Source organism: Nycticebus coucang, chromosome 9 (assembly GCF_027406575.1).
Source record: "Nycticebus coucang isolate mNycCou1 chromosome 9, mNycCou1.pri, whole genome shotgun sequence".
Lineage (NCBI taxonomy): Eukaryota > Metazoa > Chordata > Mammalia > Primates > Lorisidae > Nycticebus > Nycticebus coucang.
In genome coordinates this window covers 14,289,002-14,311,674 of record NC_069788.1, presented here as the reverse complement: position 1 = coordinate 14,311,674, position 22,673 = coordinate 14,289,002, and the positions used below count along the sequence as shown (strand labels likewise).

The 22,673-nt window shown below is 36.7% G+C and overlaps 1 protein-coding gene across 3 annotated transcripts in view; it reads left to right on the top strand.

Annotated features, from left to right (window-relative positions):
* The window catches only part of COL19A1 (collagen type XIX alpha 1 chain), a 358,807-nt gene that overhangs the window by 180,332 nt on the left and 155,802 nt on the right, over positions 1 to 22,673 (top strand). For all 3 annotated transcript variants that reach the window (XR_008382367.1, XM_053601516.1, XM_053601514.1), the window contains one exon: positions 20,917 to 20,970. Coding sequence is in view for 2 of the 3 variants with exons in the window: in XM_053601516.1 (XP_053457491.1) it covers positions 20,917 to 20,970 (54 nt within the window). In the remaining variant the exon portion in view is untranslated. The remainder of the gene's footprint in view (positions 1 to 20,916; positions 20,971 to 22,673) is intronic.

Here is a 22,673-nt window from a genome sequence, read left to right as displayed (position 1 = left end):
GGACTTACACAGACTCTGGAGCCAGATACCTGGGTTTGAACTTGACAGTGTCTCTAGACCTCTCTGTGCATCTATAAAATAGAATAATAACATTTCCTATTACAGTGTTGTAGTGATGATTAAATGACTTAGTGCATGTAGAGATTTTAGAGTAATGATTAAATGATTACCTCCTGCTAAATACTGTTTAACTCCTAGCTATTGTTATTATTATTATTATTATTTTTTTTTTTGTAGAGACAGAGTCTCACTTTATGGCCCTCGGTAGAGTGCCATGGCCTCACGCAGCTCACAGCAACCTGCAACTCCTGGGCTTAAGCGATTCTCCTGCCTCAGCCTCCCAAGTAGCTGGGACCACAGGCGCCCGCCACAACGCCCAGCTATTTTTTGGTTGCAGTTTGGCCGGGGCCGGGTTTGAACACGCCACCCTCGGTATATGGGGCCGGCGCCTCACCAACTGAGCCACAGGCGCCGCCCCTGTTATTATTGTTGTTATTATGCTACTAGGAATTGCAAAAATATTAGTAGGAAAGTTCTAAAGAACTTTATAAAGCAAATGCTGAAAAATTAGAGCTTTAAAGCACAGTATTTCATGGGTAGAATTTTTTCATTTTAAAAAGTCTGTTAAATGTAAATTCAATTCTAAGTATTTTTTTACCATGAGTATAATCTTTATGAGGACAGGAACCTTCTCTATCCCAGTTACTAAAGTATCCCAGTTACGAAAAGCACAGGATGTAGTCTAGGTGCCCAATAAATTAAGTAGAGGAAACAAATATTTTTTACCTACAAAGACAATTTTAAAGTGAAATATCACCAAATGTTATAGTGAAAATATCTATAGAAAAATATAAAATTGCTGCCTTGAACATCATAATGAGGAGAAGATCCCCTTTTTCCAGCTAACAAAGCTAATTAATTTAGGAGAGGGGATAACCTTTTCACATATTAAAAATTTTCAGCAATAAAAAGTCTGATGTCACTTACTTCCCCCTATTATTTTTGATTCTTTGTAAGTCATGTTATTGGTTGATAACTGTAATTATCTTCTTAATTAAAGAATCCCATTACCAGTTCAATATTCTGCAGACATGAGCAAAAGTTTTGTGTGGCTTGATTCATTAATAAAATCACCTTTTGAAAAATAAAGAAACATTGGATGTTAAGTTTGAGGAACCATGATTCTATCCTGAACTATGCAACTATTTTTATTTGTATACTTATTTTTACCTAATGTCACTAATATTTAGGGGTGAGACAAAAGTTACTAAAGTCATTTTCAACCTTAAAATTCTATTATTTTCTCCCTTACTTTTCTAAGGAATTCTAATTTCTTTATCTATATTCTTTCAAGTAGCTAACCTTTTGACAATACTTTTTTTTCTTTAAATCCTCTCTATTTCATCCCATTAAAGGATAGAGAATAAATATAAGGAATAGTTAAGTCAGATAAATGCCCAATATAGAGTAAGTATTAGACTTACCACTGTCAAAAACTATGAAAGGTCTGAGGTTTTACTCTACTTGAAAGATAATAATTCAGCTCATCACAGCTTTATGAATTCTGGTAGAAAACATGAGATTCCTGAATCAGAGAGAAAAGTGTTATTACTCACAGCAGCAAGCAACGTGAGCTTCATGTTTATGCTGGTTGTTTCCTTGGCTGCCAGGTTCCAGAAGCAACAGGGGTGTGCTAGATATTCAGGGGGGATTGTGTTAAAAGTAGAGTAACTCCAAGCATAAGGAAGCCATTTTTTTTTTTTTTTTTTTTTAATAATGGGCTATAAGGAAACTTGTCCTTTGCCCAGAGGGAGACATTGTCTCTACTATCCCAAACAGCAAGTAAATCTGCCCTAGCTTTGCCATATGAACACCCTTTAAGAGATAATCCAGAGGGCAGTGCCTGTGGCTCAGTGGGTAGGGCGCTGGCCCCTTATACGAGGGTGTCAGGTTTGAACCCGGCCCCGGCCAAACTGCAACAAAAAATAGCCATTGTGCCCGGCACCTGTAGTCCCAGCTACTCGAGAGGCTGAGGCAAGAGAATCGCCTAAGCCCAAGATCTGGAGGTTGCTGTGAGCTGTGTGACGCCATGACACTCCACTGAGGGTGACAAAGTAAGACTCTGTCTCTAAAAAAAAGAGAGAGAGAGTCCAGAACAAAAGAGCAGTTTGTACTGCCCTCGTAAGACAAGCAGAAAAACGAAAGACCCACTGCCTTCCAAGAATATCCACTTCTCATTTCTATACTGGCCAATTTTTCTGTGAGTATGCCACTTTACCCATCACTCTGATTAATTGTACCAACAGAGGCTGAAACCAAAACTGTTCAACTTTGCTCATATATCATTTAATTAAGGCTACTGTTAACAGGACTCCTAGCAAGTAGATGAAACCAACTGTACTATTGATCTCAACCCTATCCCCCAGGATCTCAAACTCAACCAGCTGAACAAATCCCATAAATCAACTAATTTACAAAGCCAGGTGATTTTTTTCCTTGCCTTTATGCATTGCCCTTTCTCCATGGCTTGGGGCATTAATTCAGTAACATCAACAAGAACAAGGATATTCTTTCACAAAACTTACACAGACTTGTGTCTCCCACGTTAGCCCCAAAGGGTGCCGAGCAAGCAATATACTAAACTGAGTAGTCATTATTCTTTTTATTCAGAACTATGTCAAACCATCAAGAATATGCAGGTGGCAGAGCCTGAATCACATTTGAATCCTCTAGATTTCCTTTTGGCCATGTTTAGATCTTATGGGTGAAAGATAGTTCAAAATATAAAGCAGTTAGCACCTCTCTCACTGGGCAGATAGGCAGGGACAAGACTGGTAGAGAATTGTCACTAACAACCAGCTTCTGTGCATGGCATCTCTTTTTTAACAAATCCTAGGAATGGTTGCTCTTTGCTTTACCACACCCCTCTGACTCATCCAGCTTCTCTTTAGCTCCAGTCCTGGGGCTTTCTATTCTTCCTTCTCTTCAGGCTAGGTTGCTGATTTTTCATTCCGCTCCTACAGGTTGCTATCCGAATTCACAACCACTCTTTCATTTACCAAAATACATTCTGGGAAGTTTACTACCTTCATTTATCAGAAATGCCAAGGATCATCCTGTGTCTTACATCTGATAATATTCACCTGAATATATTCATGGGTTGGGATGAGTCACGTTCAAGTGCATCTTATCCTCTAAAGATGTGTTTGGAGGTGGAAATAGAATATATTAGAAATAGAACAGAGTTTGGGGGTCAGCTAGGCATGAGTTAGTTTAGCTTCACCCTGTATTTGCATTGTTGCCTTTATAGATTTTATCTTATCTGAAAAAGACAACACATCTATTTCTTAGAGTTGTTAAAATTAAATAAGATTGCATATGTATGGTGACTAGTGGAATTCCTGACATTAGCAGGTATTCGATTTTCTGTCCTCTTCCTGTTTATTATTGGGAATGCCTGGTGGTCATCAAGGGATCTGTTGAAAATGGTGATTAAATGTTACACTAGGTCTTCTACCTAGTAAGGAGTCTTGCACGACGTAGAACCACATGTAGGAGTCTTTTTATATGTCGTTCACATTACCTCTTCCTTACCCTCGCTTGTTTGCTTATCATGGCTCTCTAATGTACTCTTATTTTGAGAATACATTGGCTCACAAATTATCGTGATTTATTCACTGGATGCACTAGTTACTCTTTTTTTAGAAGCTTCAAATAACTTTCTGATCGCTCCATTTCATTGAAATATTAAGAAAACAGAAATCATAATTTACTTTCACGCCTACTTTCTAGTGTTTGATTGGTAGGTTGAAAATTAGGGCGTTTGCTCCTGGCTTCCACAGCATCACAATCTGATGTTTGTACAAAGATCATCTAACTCATGTTGTCAACCCATTGACTGCAGAGTGACACGGAGACATCCTGAGGGTCTATGTGGCACATCGTGACTGTTCTCATCAATGCACTGTGAGCTGAAATGGGGTTACACTGACACAGCCTTAATGTATTCAGGCCATAAAACACGAGCAGGTGCAATGACATAACTTGACAGATTAACCTTTTCTAAAAGGTTGTGTTTAAAGAAATATGTGTATATAGGCTGATTTGTTCATTGATCTGAAATATAATTTCCCTGGAAACGGAGTTGACCCTCAGATACATTTAAGTCTCAGTATTCTAACATTTTTAAAGATCAATGCTTTTTGGCGGTACTACTAGCACACGTTTTCCCACTTACCCACCAAATGCCAATTTAAAAAAATAACGCAACTAATTTTCACATTAGTTACTGCACAAACTAATTCACCATGTGGTTAATTCTTAATTCATAGGGAGTTCTTGCTGATTTTATGAATTAGGAATTAACTGTTCAATACTTAAGGAATCATCCTAGCATCTTTTCAAATCTTCTGCAGAATTAAGGATGCTTGTTCAATCTGTATAGTCAATCTCCTGGGTTTTGTCACCAGTAAGTACAAATTTAGTCTAAAGACAAAGTAATGATTAAAATACATTTTGCGTGATAACAATAGCTGTTCTATGTTATCCAAATTAGTAGCAAATCATCTTGAGAACAGCTTCTGTTAACAGTAATAGCAACTCATCTTCTGTATACTTCAGAATAATTTGCCAGACATGAAAATTAGAGCAACTCCTTATTATTTCAAGTGCTAAATTTGAATCTAGATACAATTAATTGTACTTTGAGAATCTGTTTATTCACCTTAATGTATTTGTCATTTTACATACAATTTTAAGACTTTTCAAATTAATACATGTACAAGTTTTAAAAAGCAGACAGTACTATCAAAGGCTCATACTTTAAAATATCATTTCAATGCGTGGATTGGAGACAATGTCATAGTATTTAGGAAAACACAAAATTGGGTCCATACATTATGACTGTGCCAATAAAAAATGTGGGATGGGTAAGATTTTAAATTTAAAAAACTAAACCAGAGAATTACTATAGAAAACCTAAGAATTTTAAAAATAATTAATAGAGAATAACTTTTCAAATATCATCTAAAAACCAGAGGCATAAATGGGGAAAAAAAAAACGATATAACTGACCACCTGCACAAATAACTCTTACACAGTAAAAATAATAATAATAATAAAATAAAAATCTTACAATCAAATGGCCAGCTGAGAAAAAATATTTACAATTCATATTAGAACAAAGAACTAGATTCCTAATATGGAGGGAAACTTCTACAAATTAAGAAAAAAGACCGACAACCAACTTTTTTAAATTAGGCAGAGATATGAATGGAATTTATAGAAAAGAAAGGGCAAGATGGCTCTTTGGAAAGATATCCAAAGTCATTCATTGTAAGAGAAATGTAAATTAAATACCTCGGAGTTATTGGTTTTCACTTACAATATAGGAAACAGTCAAAATTAGGAAAAGTTTGATAGTATACAATGTCAACTAAAATGTGGAAAAACACACTTAAACCCTCTGGAGTGGCTGAATACAACTTCCTCTGTGAAGGACAATTTGATCCTGTCTATTAAAACTTCACAATTGCTTTGAATCAGAAAATATAGTTATCGTCTCGCTCATTTGTGAAGTTATATATATTCAAGGTTGTTCATTTCACCATTGTTTGCAGTAGTAAAAGAACTTCCATGTCCACTGACAGATGAATGGTTAATAGAGACAAGAGTACTATTTTTTATTTAAACAAGTATAGAATGTTCACGTCCTTATGATTGTAAGTAGTTATCAGCATATCCAAGCATTGTACTTCTCCTTTCTTGAATTATGTGTTATTATATTTTTTCCTGGTGTTTCTAATTGTCTTTCTGTTTTCCTGGTGATTATTTTTATATTTTTCAAATTTCCTCATTGAGTCACTTATTTTCTGGAAGTACCATTCAGACGTTTTACTCAATCCTTGAATAGTAACTTTCTAGGCCAAGTGCAGACTTCTGTGACGACCTTCATTTGTTCTTCTAAGATGATGTCACTGCTTCTTTTTTTCTTTGTCATCTTTTTGAGTTTAGTCTTTCGTTTATGTACATGTATCTTTAAGTAAATTATGAAAAAAATTGTGAAAGAGAGGTAAGTTTTCTGGGATTTCACAAGTCTAAAAATGTTTTTGTTGTACTCTGAGATGATGGCTACTTTGTTGCAGCACAGAATTCTAGGTTGAAAGGAATTCCCTCAGCATTATGGGGACGTGGCTTCCTGGTCTTCTGCCATCTGGGTTGCTTCTGAGAAGTCTAATGACTTATGGATTATTTTTCTTCTTGGTTTCCCAAGAAGAGAGAAAAAATAAATACTGGTGTCTGACGTATTCACCGCTGTTCTTTTGAAACTCTTCATTCAAGAAAGCAGAAAGAAAGAACACTTTGTGCATTTCCTCTGTGGCTAGGTAGGACTACCCCCACATCTCCTCTGTGCCTGGGATTCATGGTCACACTTCATGATCTGTGACAGCATCTCTTGATGTGTAGTGACGAAGTACTTGATGTTTAGAAACACTCTTAGTAGAGTCTAGTTTCCAGACTGTCTTGTATGGACTCAACAATCCCTTCTTGGACATCAAAAGCAAAACTCTTCCATTATCCTTATACTTAGGCTATTATAATTGCAATATTCCCAGGGAAAAAGGATCCGTGGCAGAAAGGCAGAAGGCCAGGAATAGAAAGCTAATGGGTATAATGAACACTATCTGAGGGATGGACACAATTATAACTTAGATTGAAACTGTGCAAAAGTAATGCATGTAACCAAAACATCTGTACTCTTGTAACACTCGGAACCAAAAAATAATAAAATTAAAAGAGAAAAGTACTTCAATCTATGTTTTTAATACTTTTAAAATTTTTCTTTATTACAGCTTGGAGTATTTTTTCCTCTTAAAAATTTGATTTTCACCTCACCCAATTGCAACTGATTTAGCCTTATTTTGTGTAAATCATTTTCAGAGTCATCTTTATTAAATACCTAGGTCTTTCCCATGGTGTGTGAATCTCTCTGTACTGATTTATTTTTTAATCCTAAAATTACTAGATTACATTTCCTGCAGTCTAGTTATTTATTTTGCACAGCCCAAATGCAAACGTTACTGATGATATTTGGTTTGAAATTACATTTCTGTCATATTGCCCATTCTTCAGAAGACACTGGAAGATATTTAAAAACAACATATGTTTAAGTTGTTCCCCTTGTCTGCAATAGAATCATGTCTTCATGTGACCACTGACCCATGGCAAAGCCAATCAAAAAATGCAGACTTATCATGATCAGACTAATCATTAAAACTTAATCAATCATATGCTTGCTCACATAAAAAATTGAGACAAATATACAAAAGGATATAACAGACCATGCCGTACCACTTTTTTCTTGTCAACAGAGCCTTGAGTTAACTGAAATCATTTTATTTGCTGTTAGGCCCAAAATAAAAGAAATCTACACAAAATTTTCAGAGTCAAGAATAATGAAAAATATGAAATTATCAAAGTATTAAAGTATTCATGGTAAATATATATAAATGAAAGTAAACAAAGAATAACTACCAAATATGAGACAACATCTTTTAAAATGACATAAACATTTTATATAACTTGATTGGATCTACATGTATTTTGTTTTAATTAATTCCTTGTATAGATACTTTAATATTTTCAGTTTATGTTGTTTTTTTCAGAAAGTAAATACTTAATCCTCAGCAATGTAAGATAAATTAAAGAGCGCAGGTTACATTTCTTCTTCTTTTTTTTTGCAGTTTTTGACCGAGGCTGGGTCTAAACCCACCACCTTCGGCATATGGGGCCAGTGCCCCACTCCTTTGAGTCACAGGCGCCGCCCCTACATTTCTTCTTTTAATGAAGAGCAAATTCCTATGGACTATGACATTTTTTGCAATAGTACCAGATAAGAAGTAAAAATGACTTAGATAATTTTGGCATCAAGTAGGATTTGTGCATGAAGAATATAATTATCTAACTTGGATTTTCTGTTGCTATGGCCATCACTATTCTCACCACTGCAGACAAGTGTAAAGAATGATCATCTTTGCAGACATCCATCCATTCAGCACCTACTAAATGCAGGGCGCAGGGCTGGATGATGTGCAGAGTGGAAAGAAACTGACAATATATACAATTTACAAAATAAAAAGGTCCACAGCAGGAGCAACAATCATTGTTAGAAGAAAATGTCTTGGAAGTACAGAGATCTCAACATCATTCTACATTCAGACTATATATTTTACTATGTATTGCTTAATTTATAATAGTTCTCATTTTATTTGCTGAATCAATGGTGGCTGATAATGAGCTATTTCAGAATCCATATCTTGAAAGATATGTGTCTTATGAATTTAGAAAACATAGAAAAAGACTATCATTAAAGTATATCTCTGAAACCTCACAGTACAATCATCATTCATTCTGTCCTACGTCTGAAATGCTTCCAGGGCCTCAGATGAAATTAAGTTTGAAAGCACAACATGTGACTTCTATTTTTGGAATTGTTATAGGGAGGATAAAATTGTCCATCTAATTGGGGGACTTGTTTGCTGCAACTGATAATGATTGAATCATTCCTGTCCATGTTAATATTTCATAGGATTTTGTTTATAGGGACAGCTCTTCCTAGACTTCTAAGTGTCACTGAAAAGAGTTGTTGGCTTTTTTTTTTTTTTTTTTTAGGAAAAACAAGGTTTCATTCTGTCACTCAGTACAGTGGCATGACCATACTTCACTGTAACCTCAAACTCCTGGGCTTAATCAATCCTCCTGCCTCAGCCTCCCAAAATGCGGGGATAACGAGTGTAAGCCTCTATGCCTGGCAAGGGCTTTTTTATATGTGAAAGAGACTCTGTTTTTTATTTCAAACATCTATTTTCTAGTGTGCACTGACAGCTGATTATGATAAAATTGTAGACTTTTTATATAAACATATAATTCTTTTTTCTGAATACTTAAGCACTCTTAGGAAATTATTTTTTGTTTCATGGTAATTTGTTGAAATAACATAAAACTAGTCACTCCCTTAATTTACCATTAATATAAACATCCTTAAATTCCACTTCTCAGAACTAATATAAAAATCATTTCCCATGAATAGACTATATGTCCATTATACTTTTACTTACTGATTTTTTTGTCTTTATAAAACTCATTTCCTTTCATAGAACAATTCGTTTTCAAGAGAAAAACAAGTACATTTCATAAGATGTCCCCTCCTTACCACATTTGTTGCCATTGTTCTCGTATTAAAAGCACAAAGTTTTCCATAAAGACAAATAAACTCTGTTTTCCATTTTAATGTTGTACGTTCTATTTGGAAAGCAGAAAATCCCGTAGTAGTAAATTTTAAGAATTTATGCAGATTCTGCTTAATCTTATGTTTCAAGTCCATGAAGTGTATTCCAAGGCAATAATCATAACACTTAAAAGACAGTTGCATAACATTTTTGTTGAATGAGTATTAGGTATCATATGTACGGCGACATTCCTGGCAAGGGAGTGCAAATAATACTTCAGAATGAAACTTTCCTTTTTCACTTGAGCTCCTTTCCTGGATTGAGAAGTTATGAATGTATCTTGCCTCTTCTCTCAAATGAAAATGTGTTCAAATGGAATTAATCTACCCTATTAAGTCGACTAAACATCTGCTATATTTGTTAAACACTTCAAAATTCTTCTGAACCAGTTAATTCTAAGTAATTTCTTAGTTAAATATTTACATGGTCTTCCGTGATGATAAACTCTAGCTTGTCTTAAAATAATCAGCAGATTGTCCAGAGAGAGCTAAGTGAAATATAACACGTTGCAATAGCTATCCACTGGAACTTAAAATGGTTTAGTTGGCTTGGACTATCTCTTGCATATTTTTATCCTAGCCAAAAGAGGTAATAGCCTTATGAATTCCATTTTTGTCAACATTTTGAATGTATAGAATTCTGTTAAAAAATAAATGTCTATGGAGACATATGCAGATGTTTACTTAATGAAAACTAAATACAATCTTAAGCATAAGTTTCAGAAAAATGATAAGTTCACATGTTTACAAAAGCTTAGATGTAATCCAATATAAAATTATTTTTATAGCAAAAGGGGAAAATCAGGGAAAAAATGAGTAGATATGACTTAGCCTGTAATCCTAGCATTTTGGGAGGCCAAGGCAGGAGGATCGCTTGAACTTCAGAGCTTGAGACCAGCTTGAGCAAGAGTGAGACCCTACCTCTACTGAAAATAGAAAAACTGGGCAGTGCCTGTGGCTCAAAGGAGCAGGGTGCCAGCCCCATATACTGGAGGTGTCAGGTTCAAACCCAGCCCTGGCCAAAAACTGCAAAAAAAAAAAATAGAAAAACTGAGGCAAGATGAATGCTTGAGCCCAAGAGCTTGAGGTTGCTGTGAACTATGATACCATGGCACTCTATTCAGAGCACCAGAGTGAGACTCCTAGTCAAAAACAACACAAAAAATTAAGTAGGCATTATTCTTTGGCAAATTAAATCAAAAGAGAAAAAAAGTGCACAGATTACACAAATGTGCCAGAAGTACAAAGATACTCAAGAATATGATTCTCTAACTAGAAAAAGTGACATAAATCTGTAAAATGCCAGATAGTAGTTAAAGGTTTGAGTAAGTTCCTTAATAAGATGATGTTACAAGCAGTAAGTGATTAATTCTTAAATGAATTACAAGGCAATTTTACTCTCAGGCATTAGAGATTGGGGTGATCACTTCAGACTGAGGAAGACAGGCAGGATTGGAAGTTCTCCACTGTGGCATTTAAGTTTTGAAAATAAAAATAATTATATGAAGAGCGGAAGCCTGTTCCCCAACACCAGCATTCAGTTACTCTGGTGTTTTCTTCTTTATAATGCAATATGCCAAGTGTTTATTGAGTTCCTTCTATGAGTGTGTGAGACGATAGGAAAAAATGACCCTCTGGCCTTCTAGAACTCTCTGTCAACCAGGAGGATAACTGACATATCTGTCCAACGACCTTAGCAAAGCTAGAACAAGAAGGAATTGTGGAAGGGTTCTGAGACAAATACAAATACTTAAATATTCAAGTTTAATTTAGATAAGCTGGAGCTTAGGTATGGCCATAATTTCCATTGTAAGTGATAAATAAATCCAATGTTCAACTCTACTAAGTGGGAGGAGTAGTGATCTGGATAATTGTAAATAATGAATCATCCCCAAATGTTAATTTCTTAGTTTGTGAAAATGTATTATTTTTCTACAGTTGATTGTGTTTTGCTATCAGCAATATTAAAATTATCTTTTCTTCTAAGTATCAACTAATGTTCGATAACGATGGCTCAAAAATGTTGTGAACATTAGGACAACCGACTAAGATTACAAATGGGTTGTGGATCACTCAAGTAGTGAATGATCCATTAAGAATTAAAGAAGGAATTTGCTAGTTTTGGTCTAACTCCTAGTTGTGTCCTAGACTTAATAAAAGTGAGGCGGGGTGCTCAGAATCATGACTATCCAGGGAGCAGTGGGTTTATATGGGAGTTGGCACCATATCTTACTACTTGGGCCTCACATATATGAAAGAGTCTCAAAATATTTCTTCAATTTGTTAAATAAATTCCAAATCAAATATAATATTTTTGCATTATGTAGACTTTTTCTGTATAATTTCTCCACAGTAAAGGCTGTGGATTTTTTATTATATATGTTTCAGAGTTAAATGTACTCCCTTGATGAATGTTTCATGTGGGTATGTTTCAGTTACTCATGTTTAAAAACACTGAATGAGCTGTCAGGATTTGGATAAATATCAGAAATGTTATATATTAGTCTGACTATTCATGAAAATAGTTTTCTTAAGGGTAAGAGAAAAGAATTTAACCTAGAGCCAAGATTGTGTCAGTCTTATAAAAAAAAAAATGACACAACTTTCTGGAATTACATCGTAATTAATACTTGGTATATTTGGATTTCCTTTTTTTAATTTAATTTTATTTTTATTTTTATTGTTAAATCATAGCTGTGTACATTAGTGCAGTCAGGGGGTACAATGTGCTGGTTTCATATACAATCTGAAATATTCTCATCAAACTGTTCAACGTAGCCTTCATGGCATTTTCTTAGTTATTGTATGTAGACATTTGTATTCTGCCTTTAGTAAGTTTCGCCTGTACCCATTCTAAGATGCACCGTAGGTGTGGCCCCACCCATTACACTCCCTCCACCCAAACCTCCCCCCTTCCCTTCCCCTCCCTTGGCCCTTTCCTCATAGTCTTGTGCTATAGTTGGGTTATAGTCTTCATGTGAAAGCTATAATTTAGCTTCATAGTGGGGCTGAGTACATTGGATACTTTTTCTTCCATTCCTGCGATACTTTGCTAAGAAGAATATGTTCCAGCTCCATCCATGTAAACATGAAAGAGGTAAAGTCTCCATTTTTCTTTAAGGCTGCATAATATTCCATGGTATACATGTACCACAAATTGCCAGTCCATTCGTGGGTCGATGGGCACTTGGGCTTCTTCCATGACTTAGCAATTATGAATTGGGCTGCAATAAACATTCTGGTACAGAATGGTACAGATGTCTTTGTTATATTGTGATTTTTGGTCTTCTGGGTATAAGCCTAGTAAAAGAATTATAGGATCGAATGGCAGGTCTATTTTTAGGTCTCTAAGTATTCTCCAAACATCCCTCCAGAAGGAACATATTTGTGTGCATTCCCACCAGTAGTGTCCTTTTCTCCACATCCACGTCGACATCTCTGGTTTTGGGATTTTGTTATGTGGGCTACTCTTACTGGGGTTAGGTGATATCTCAAAGTAGTTTTGATTCGCATTTCTCTCACGATTAAGGATGATGAGCTTTTTTTCATGTGTTTGTAGATCATGCATCTGTCTTCTTTAGAGAAGTTTCTCTTCAAGTCCCTTGCCCACCCTGAGATGGGATCACGTGTTCTTTTCTTGCTAATACATTTGAGTTCTCTGTGGATTCTGGTTATTAGACCTTTATTGGAGGTATAATCTGCAAATATTTTCTCTCATTCTGAGGGCTGTCTGCTTGCTTTACTTACTAAGTTCTTGGCTGTGCAGAAGCTTTTTAGTTTGATCAGGTCCCAGTAGTGTATTTTTGATACTGCTTCAATTGCCTGGGGAGTCCTCCTCATAAAATATTCACCCAGGCTGATTCCTTCAAGAGTTTTCCCTGAACTTTCTTCAAGTATTTTTATAGTTTCATGTCTTAAGTGTAAATCTTTTATCCAGTGAGAGTCTGTCTTAGTTAATGGTGAAAGGTGTGAGTCCAGTTTCAATCTTCTATAGGTTGCCAGCCATTTCACCCAGCACCATTTGTTAAATCGGGAATCTTTTCCCCACTGGATGTTTTTAATTGGCTTGTCAAAGATCAAATAACGGTAAGTAGCTGGATTCATTTCTTGGTTCTCTATTCTGTTCCAGACATCTACTTCTCTGTTTTTGTGCCAATACCATGCTGTTTTGATCACTATCGATTTATAGTACAGTCTCAAGTCTGGTAACATGATTCCTCCTGCTTTGTTTTTATTTCTGAGTAATGTTTTGGCTATTTGTGGTTTATTCTGATTCCATATGAAACAAAGTGTTATTTTTTCAAGATCTTTAAAATATGACAATGGAGTTTTAATAGGAATTGCATTAAAATTACATATTGCTTTGGGTAGTATAGAGAGTTTAACAATGTTGATTCTTCCCAGCCATGAGCATGGTATGTTTTTCCATTTGTTAACATCTTCAGCTATTTCTTTTCTTAAAGTTTCATAGTTCTCTTTGTAGAGATCTTTCAGGTCCTTTGTTAGGTATACTCCCAAATATTTCATCTTCTTTGGCACTACTGTGAATGGGATAGCGTCCTTAACTGTTTTTTTGGCTTGGCTATTGTTGGTATATATAAAGGCTACAGATTTATGGGTGTTGATTTTGTAGTCTGATACATTGCTGTATTCCTTGATCACTTCTAAGAGTTTTGTAGTAGAATCCCTGGTGGTTTCCAGATATACAATCATATCATCTGCGAAGAGTGAAAGTTTGATCTCTTCTGACCCTATGTGGATACCCTTGATCACCTTTTCTTCCCTAATTGCAATGGCTAAAACTTCCATTACAATGTTAAAGAGCAATGGAGACAATGGGCAACCTTGCCTGGTTCCTGATCTAAGTGGAAATGATTTCAATTAAACTCCATTCAATACAATATTGGCTGTGGGTTTGCTGTAGATGGCCTCTATTAGTTTAAGAAATGTCCCTTCTGTACCAATTTTCTTAAGTGTTCTGATCATAAAGGGATGCTGGATATTATCAAAAGCTTTTTCTGCATCAATTGAAAGAATCATATGGTCCTTATTTTTTAGTTTGTTTATGTACTGAATTACATTTATAGATTTACATACATTGAACCAGCCTTGAGACCCTGGGATAAATCTCACTTTGTCGTGGTGTATAATTTTTTTGATGTATTGTTGGATTCCGTTTGTTAGGATCTTATTGAGTATTTTAGCATCAATATTCATTAGTGATATTGGTCTATAATTTACTTTTCTTGTTGGGTCTTTCCCTGGTTTGGGGATCAAGGTGATGTTTGCTTTGTAGAATGTGTTGGGTAATATTCCTTCTTTTTCTATATTTTGGAAGAGGTTTAGTAATATAGGTACTAGTTCTTCTTTAAAGATTTGGTAGAATTCTGATGTAAAGCCTTCTGGTCCTGAGCTTTACTTTTTAGGGAGATTTTGTATAGTTGATGCTATTTCAGAACTTGATATAGGCCTGTTTCAACATTTCCACTTCATTCTGGCTAAGTCTTGGTAGGTGGCGTACTTCCAGGTATTGGTCCATTTCATTCAGATTTTCATATTTCTGAGAGTAGAGTTTCTTATAGTATTCGTTAAGGGTTTTTTGAATTTCTGAGGGGTCTGTTGTTATTTCATCTTTACCATTTCTGATTGATGAAATTAGAGATCTTACTCTTTTTTTCCTGGTTAGTTTGGCCAAAGTTTATCTATTTTATTGATCTTTTCAAAAAAACAACTTTTGGATTTATTGATTTGTTGTATAATTCTTTTGTTTTCAATTTCATTTAATTCTGCTCTGATTTTGGTTATTTCTTTTCTTCTCCTAGGTTTGGGGTTGGAGTTTTCTTCCTTCTCCAGTTGCTTGAGATGTCCCATTAAGTTATTAACTTCCTCTCTTTCCGTTTTCTTGAGGAAGGCTTGCAGTGCTATAAATTTCCCTCTTAGGACTGCCTATGCAGTATCCCAAAGTTCTGGTAATTCATGTCTTGATTGTTGTTTTTTTCCAAAAATTTGGTGCTTTCCTTCTTAATCTTGTCTATAACCCATCTATCCTTCAGCATAAGGTTGTTTAGCTTCCATGTTTTTGTATGGGTATGCAGGTTCCTGTTGTTATTGAGTTCAACTTTTATTCCATGATGGTCTGAGAAGATGCAAGGAATAATTTCTATTTTTTTAAATTTGCTGTGGTTAGATTTGTGGCCTAGGATGTGGTCGATTTTGGCATATGTTTCATGGGCTGATGAGAAGAATGTGTATTCAGTTTTGTTGGGATGAAATGTTCTGTAGAAGTCTGTTAAGTCCAAATGTTGAATGTTTAAGTTTAAATCTAAAATTTCTTTGCTTAGCTTCTTTTTGGAGGATCTATCCAGCACTGCTAAAGGGGTGTTAAAATTTCCAACTACTATGGAACTGGAGGAAATCAATTTGCTCATGTCTGTTAGAGTTTCTCTTATAAATTGAGGTGCGTTCTGGTTGGGTGCATAAATATTAATAATTGAGATCTCATCATATTGAGTATTACCTTTAAAAAATATGAAGTGTCCATCCTTATCCTTCCTTATTTCGGTTGGTTTTAAGCCTATTGCGTCTGCAAATAGGATTGCAATGCCTGCTTTTTTCTGCTTTCCATTTGCCTGGAGTATAGATGACCATCTCTTCACCTTGAGTCTATATTTGTCTTTTAATGTAAGATGTGATTCTTGTATGCAGCACATATCTGGCTTGAGTTTTTGTATCCAGTCAGCCAACCTGTGCCTCTTTAGAGGAAAATTTAAACCATTCACATTAATTGAGAATATTGATAAGCCTTTCAAGAGTCTGGTGGACATTTTTAATCCTTTTGCGACTGTGGAAGTTGGAATTTGATCAAAATTTTCTGGGTGGGTTTACTTTTGTGGTAGAGGATTATGCTGGTCTTTATGGAGGATAGGTCTGAGAATATCCTGGAGAGCTGGTTTAGTTATGGCAAATTTCTTCAACATTTCTTCAAATTTCTTCAACATGAATGTCATTGAAGTATTTAATTTCTCTGTCATAAATGAAGCTCAGTTTAGCTGGGTACAGGATCCTGAGTTGAAAGTTATTTTGTTTTAGGAGATTAAAAGTGGATGACCATCCTCTTCTAGCTTGAAAGTTTTCAGCAGAGAGATCTGTGGTTATTCTAATATTCTTGCCCTTGTAGGTGATGGTTTTCTTTTGTCTGGCTGCTTTCAGAATTTTCTCCTTCATATTAACTTTAGTGAAATTGATGATGATGTGTCTGAGGGATGTCTTATTTGGGTTGAGTTGTGCTGGAGTTCTGAAACTGCTATCTGAATTTCAAAATCTCTTGGCATGTCTGGAAAGTTCTCCTTCATAATCTCATGGAGAAGAGACTCTGTGTCTTGTGAAGCCACTTCGTCGTTTTCGGGGATCCCTATAAGACGAATATTGGTTTTCTTTGAATTATCCCAGAGCTCTTTGACAGAGTGATCTGTTTTTGCCCTCCATTTCTCTTCCTCTTTGAGAGTTTGGGAGCGTTCAAAAGCTTTGTCTTCAATGTCAGAAATCCTTTCTTCTGTTTGCTCCATTCTGTTACTGAAGGAATCTACGGTGTTTCTCAGATCTTTGAGGGCTACAACTTCTTGTCTCAATGTGTCAAAATCTTTGGTCATTTGGTCTTTGAATTTGTCGAATTCTTGAGATATCTTTTGGGTTACTGCTTGAATTTCTAAGTCAATCTTATTTGCTATCCAGATTCTGAATTCGATTTCTGACATCTCAGTTATTTGTTTGTGCAGGGGATCTTGTGCTGTGTCTGTCCCATTGATCCTTGGGGGAGTTGATCTACTCTGATTATTCATGTTGCTAGAGTTTTTCTGTTGATTTCACCTCATGATTGTTTTTCACCATTGCCTCTGGCCATCCTCAGAGTTAGGGACGTATCTCTCCAAGATTAGACCCCAGCGGGATCACTCTATTGTTGCTGGATCTTTGTAAGGAGTGACACTGTGTAGTTCCTGTGGGGCTGCCCCAGCCAGGGAGTTCTGGTTGTGGAAGCAGCTCTGGAGCGTGATCCGGATCCAGCAATAGGGCGGGAGGTTGTGCACACAGTTCTGGGAGTGCCTGGCACCCAGTGACTTTGGCACAGAGAGCCCAAGGCTTCAGCAGTCTCTGGCCAGGAGTAGGGCTCTGTGCAGAGGCAGGGAGGGCTGTGGGGGGCATGCAGTTACCAGAGTCCCTGGCCAGATGAGCGGGCCGATGTGGAGGCAGGGAGGGTACAGGAGGGAGGACGCAGGGTTGTGCTGCTCCTGCAGTTCCTGGTCAGGGCATGCGGAGACCCGGCAGGTGCAGGTCGCATGTTGGGAGTCACTGCGCAGCTCTATGGAGGTCCAGGCCGCACCAAGCCCAGGAGTTTGAGGTTGCTACGAGCTGTGATGCCACAGCACTCTACCCAGGGCAACAGCCCGAGGCTCCAGTGTGCCAAAACCGGTCTCACTCTGCCCCTAAGGGTTAAGGCTATAAGGCAGCTCAGTCCCCGCCTTTAGGCTGCTCAAACACTGGGTTACTAGCTCCTGCCCCATCCTTGCGACCCTGAGGGCAGAGCTTGCCGGGGCAGTTTTCTCACAATGGCTCCCTGCGGCCACAGCCAAACACTATTAGCTCTGTCCAGCTCAGTGGCTCAGTCTGGGGCCCTAGACAATGCCCAAAGGTCTCTGCACTCCTGCTCAAGCTCTCCCCAAGGCAGTTCGACTGAGTGCCAAGTCCAAAAACACCAAAACAATTCACAGGTAAGGCCTTTCCGGTTTGCAGTCTCACTGCTGCTTGTACTTACGGCTGCCGGCGGGATTAGGTCAATCAAACACACGCAACTACTTGCCAGTTTTCCATTTTTTTTTTCTTCCTCTTTGGGTCCAGAAGTCTCTTGCTAACTCCCTGTATCCTCAAAGGGATGATTATAGGCAGATTCCACCAGCCAGAGATGCCTGGAGTCTTATCTCCCCAAACTCACCTGCCCAGTTGCAGGGAACCTGTTACTCGGCCGCCATCTTGCTCTACCCCCTGTCAGTATAGTTGGATTTCAACATTTGTTTTTTTAATAAACATTATGAATTTACCATTCTAAAGTTGGCCTAATTAGCCAGCGTTCCAGGGTTATGTACCATTTGGCAGGTATGTGTGTTTTTTTAACTACAAACAGAACTTATTGCTTTCTCATTCCTTGGTTTTTATTCTTCCCTAAATCAAGAAACGACAGTCTCTATATGCCACTATAGCATTACATTTTTCTCAAAGAAGATAAAACAAGTGAAAGTGATAAATATATAAATTTTATTCATCTTGGGGAGAAATAGCTGGAAAGATATAGGGCAGCAGTTCTCAACCTGTGGTTGTGACCCACAAGAACTGTATTAAAGGACCGTGGCATTAGGAAGGTTGAGAACCACTGATATAGGGGGATACTGAGAAGTGGTGACACATAATTTTTGTATTAGTACATTTTGAAAATTAGTTACAATAATTTACACTGATTTGTGACACTTTTAAATAAATGAAAGCTACCTGAATGAAAAATTAAAATATGTATATCATTGTCTTCTTTTCAAAATAAAATTATAAGATGAAATTATTGATGTATGACTTAGGAAAATTTAGTTTTTATGAAAAAATTTAAAATGTATATATACATATATAATAAATATAGGTCATCATGAGCACATCTAGTGTTTTAGCCTAAAAGTATAGATGAGTTTTTATTCAAAATATCATATTGAATAAAATTAATAATAATAATGTTTTAATATTAATATAATTTTAATAACATTAAAATTAATATTACAAAAATTAATCCTAATTATTTCTAAATTAGATAACTAAAGAATTTCTTCCAGAATGAAGGTTAATTCATATTTATTTGAATTTACATTACAGTAGAACCTCTATAAGTTGACCACCCAAGGAACTGTAACCGTTCAACCTGTGGAGTGGTCAGAATAAGGAACTAGGGGTCTTCTGTACTGATGCATACATGTGGTGCATGTACAGTCTATGAAAATTAGGTTCAACTTAAGGAGGTGGTCAACTATGGGGGTTACTGCATTCGATTTTTCATTAATTCCAAACCATTTAAAGCATCTAATAGTTGATGGGTTAATCATAAATACTTGGAAAATTTTTTGAAAATTATTGCCTTTATCCAAAGCTTTTACGAGAGTGAATTGATTCTGTCATGTGAATTGTCATTCAGCCACTAACAGGCACATAACCATGATGATCAAGATGCAGATTCTCTCTGTTATAACTTAGAGCCTGGTGAGAGAAACAGATTATTAAACAAATAATCATTTAAATGAATTTGTGACAAGTACTTAAAAAAGAAGCACAAGGCACTGTAAGATGGAAACAAGGCATCTTTCTCCTCATGTGCAAATCAGGGAGAGTCAAGCTGGGTTTTCTTAAGATCCTTTGGCTGTGGTTTAAGAACGGAGGAGAAACATGTAGGGCCAACTCAGAAGCTCTCAGATGCCTGGGTGGTGGTAACCGGAGCAGTAGGGAAGTAGATGGACCCAAATGCATTTGGGAGCTAAAGTTAACCAATTCAGTTACTGGATAGGAGAGAGAAGTGTGAGAGTTAAGTATGGAGAGTGAGATCTGGATTCCCAGCATAAGCACTAAGAGGATATGGTGTGGATGGGGGAGGTGGTGGAGGATCAGGTTGGAGAGCAGATCCCGAGATCAATGCCTAGGAGGCAGCTGAGCCACAGGTATGTCGAACAGGCAGCTGGATGTATGGCTCTGAATGCAGTTCAGAAATAAACTGAGGTTATAAATCTTGGGATCATTGGCCTAGAGAATCCTAAGACCCACAAGTAAGTGAGATAATGGTGAGAGAATGTCGACTGAGAGGAAAATAAACCCCAAATCCCACACATGTAATGGTTGAATAGGGAAGGAGGAAGCAACAAAAAAGACTAAGAAAAAGTAGTAATGATGGCTGAACTTTTACAAGAAATAGGAATATCATCATTTGAAGTTTCATGCTGAGGAGGAATTCCTTTTAATAGTAAATATCTGTAAGAATGAGAAGACTCGATTTCTGGTTTAATACCTGGGAGTTTCTGGGACTTTACAGAATCTGAAAAAATTACTCTTTTTGCTAGCACTTGACAATATTATGAGAAAGCAGTAAATAATGTCGACACTAAAAGTCAAATGTTACAAATAGACATACATTTGAAGCCAACACCATCATCATGTATTTCCTTAGAAGATACTTACAAAGCTGCTCTCAACCAAAAATATAGTTTTATTTATAGAGTTTAAATGTATAAAGACATTTTTGTTATTGCTTGCAAACATCATTACTGTTTATTTATGGTAGTTTGGTGAAGTGTGAATCATACAAGATTCTTCCCTGGGAGGAAACAGTTGGTCTTACACCTGGTTTGGAACTGCCTTTTTTTTCTTTTCTGGAGTTAGTTACAAAGATAAACCAGTCAAAGATGGGCAATTCATCATTAATACGTTACATGGTTAAACCTTGGAAGAGCTCTGATCATTTTAAAGTTTTGCTTTAGTCCATGAAAGAAGTATTAATTTTCACGAGGCAGGTGTCTTGAAACAATCTGTTAACATGTGCCTCCTTTTCCTCATAGGGTTCCCTGGGGATACAAGGGCCCCAAGGCCCACCTGGAAAAGAGGGTCAGAGGGTAAGTAAACTTGGAACAACTGGTGGGTGTTACTGACTCGGGGGAAACTCATTTCTGAATACTAATGAAAATGAAACCAAAATACAGCAAGCAAATGGGCTAAAGAGAATATCAACTATCTGAGGGCTGACATCTGAGATTTTGACAAAGGTTTTATAACTCAGAAAAGTCTATATATTTTCCAGATTGGCAGCACAAGTGTAGAGGTATTGTTTAAGTAAAATGAATTAACCCTAGAGCACTTTGGTCATATTTTTAGTTTTTGAATTAAGTTGATGAGTATCATTGTGGACATCCAAACCATGAAATCTGTGAAGATTGTGGATATTAACTACATTTTTTATTCAAATTAAATGATTGACATTGGAGACTCTTTGTAACTCTCTTTTTATCACCATTTATTGCTTTTCATTGAGATAAAATAGTCAGCAAGTGAAGAAATTGTCATTGCCATTGGGAGGATAGCAACAACCTTCTAGCCCTAGTCAAGGGCAGGCTCATCTTCTCAGTGAAAAGAAGCCAACTGGTCAGCCTCACTGGAGCACTGGACACCCCATGCTTGTGGCTTATGGTTATTAATATTATTCCCACTTTTAAACCATTTTCACACCTGGGGGAATTTTTATGTGTGCTTTTTCGTAAGGTTATTCACAGCAAGTCATTATGACGAGTGGAGTGGGTACGATCAACCTCTGTTCCTATTGACATGGACTCCGTGGCTCAGAGAGAACTTGGGCTTCTGACTCTAGAGCCCATGGTCTCTTTCATTGTCTCAGTGTATTAACCCTAAATCTTGTTTTTTTAGTCACTCTCATTTATTATTCCCAATTCTGCTCTCTTGCAGATAAATTTTTTTCCACAACTAGATCAGAGTTCTTTATATAACTGAGGGGCAATCTTGTATTTTACCAAGGTTTATCTTTTGTTGGGTTAATTAAAATCCCAATTCTCTTAATCCGTTTTCTTATCATGTGGGTCTCTGATCCTCCAACCTGCTGATAGTCTTCCCATAAACACTCAACCCTCTTCCAGAGGTGTCAGGAATGGAACCTGTGGTCCCGCGTGGGACCACACATGTGGTCATCTCTAGGGCAGATTTCACATGGTGAGTAAGTCCTGTACCATAGACAATGTCATGCTATTGCAGACTGAGATGGAGCCGGGGCTTCTTTGCCTGGTATTGGACTTTTGAATCATACTGACACGTGGTCTATTAAATGCTCTTCCCTTTTTATTTCAAACAAAACTTCTGCTAAGTTGGATCTTCACTCAGGCCTTGTGTGCAATTGCCTTTTTGAAAAACAGATTGGAACTGATCTTGTTGTTGTTAAATTTTATTTTTTGGATTTCAGATCTTAATAACCTGTCTATGGTTTAGGGGGTGGTTAGTGTGTTTGTTTAACGAATTTGAACCCTGTTTTCTAGTGAAATACTTCTCAGCTTTATGTAACCCTAAAATTTAGGAGCCCCCCTTCTGTCTTCACTCAAAACGCAAGTAAATCCAAACAGAACAGGGTCTAACAACAATGTGTAACACCAGCCTAGGCTACCATCTCTCTCACTGTTGATGTTCTTGTGATATGATAATCAAATCATATACAAATGCATTCGAACCCTGTCACCTCATCACCCACAATTTTTTATTTGGTTTGTAAGATAATTATGAGAGACTTGTCAGATACTAGCTGAAATGAAAAATATTC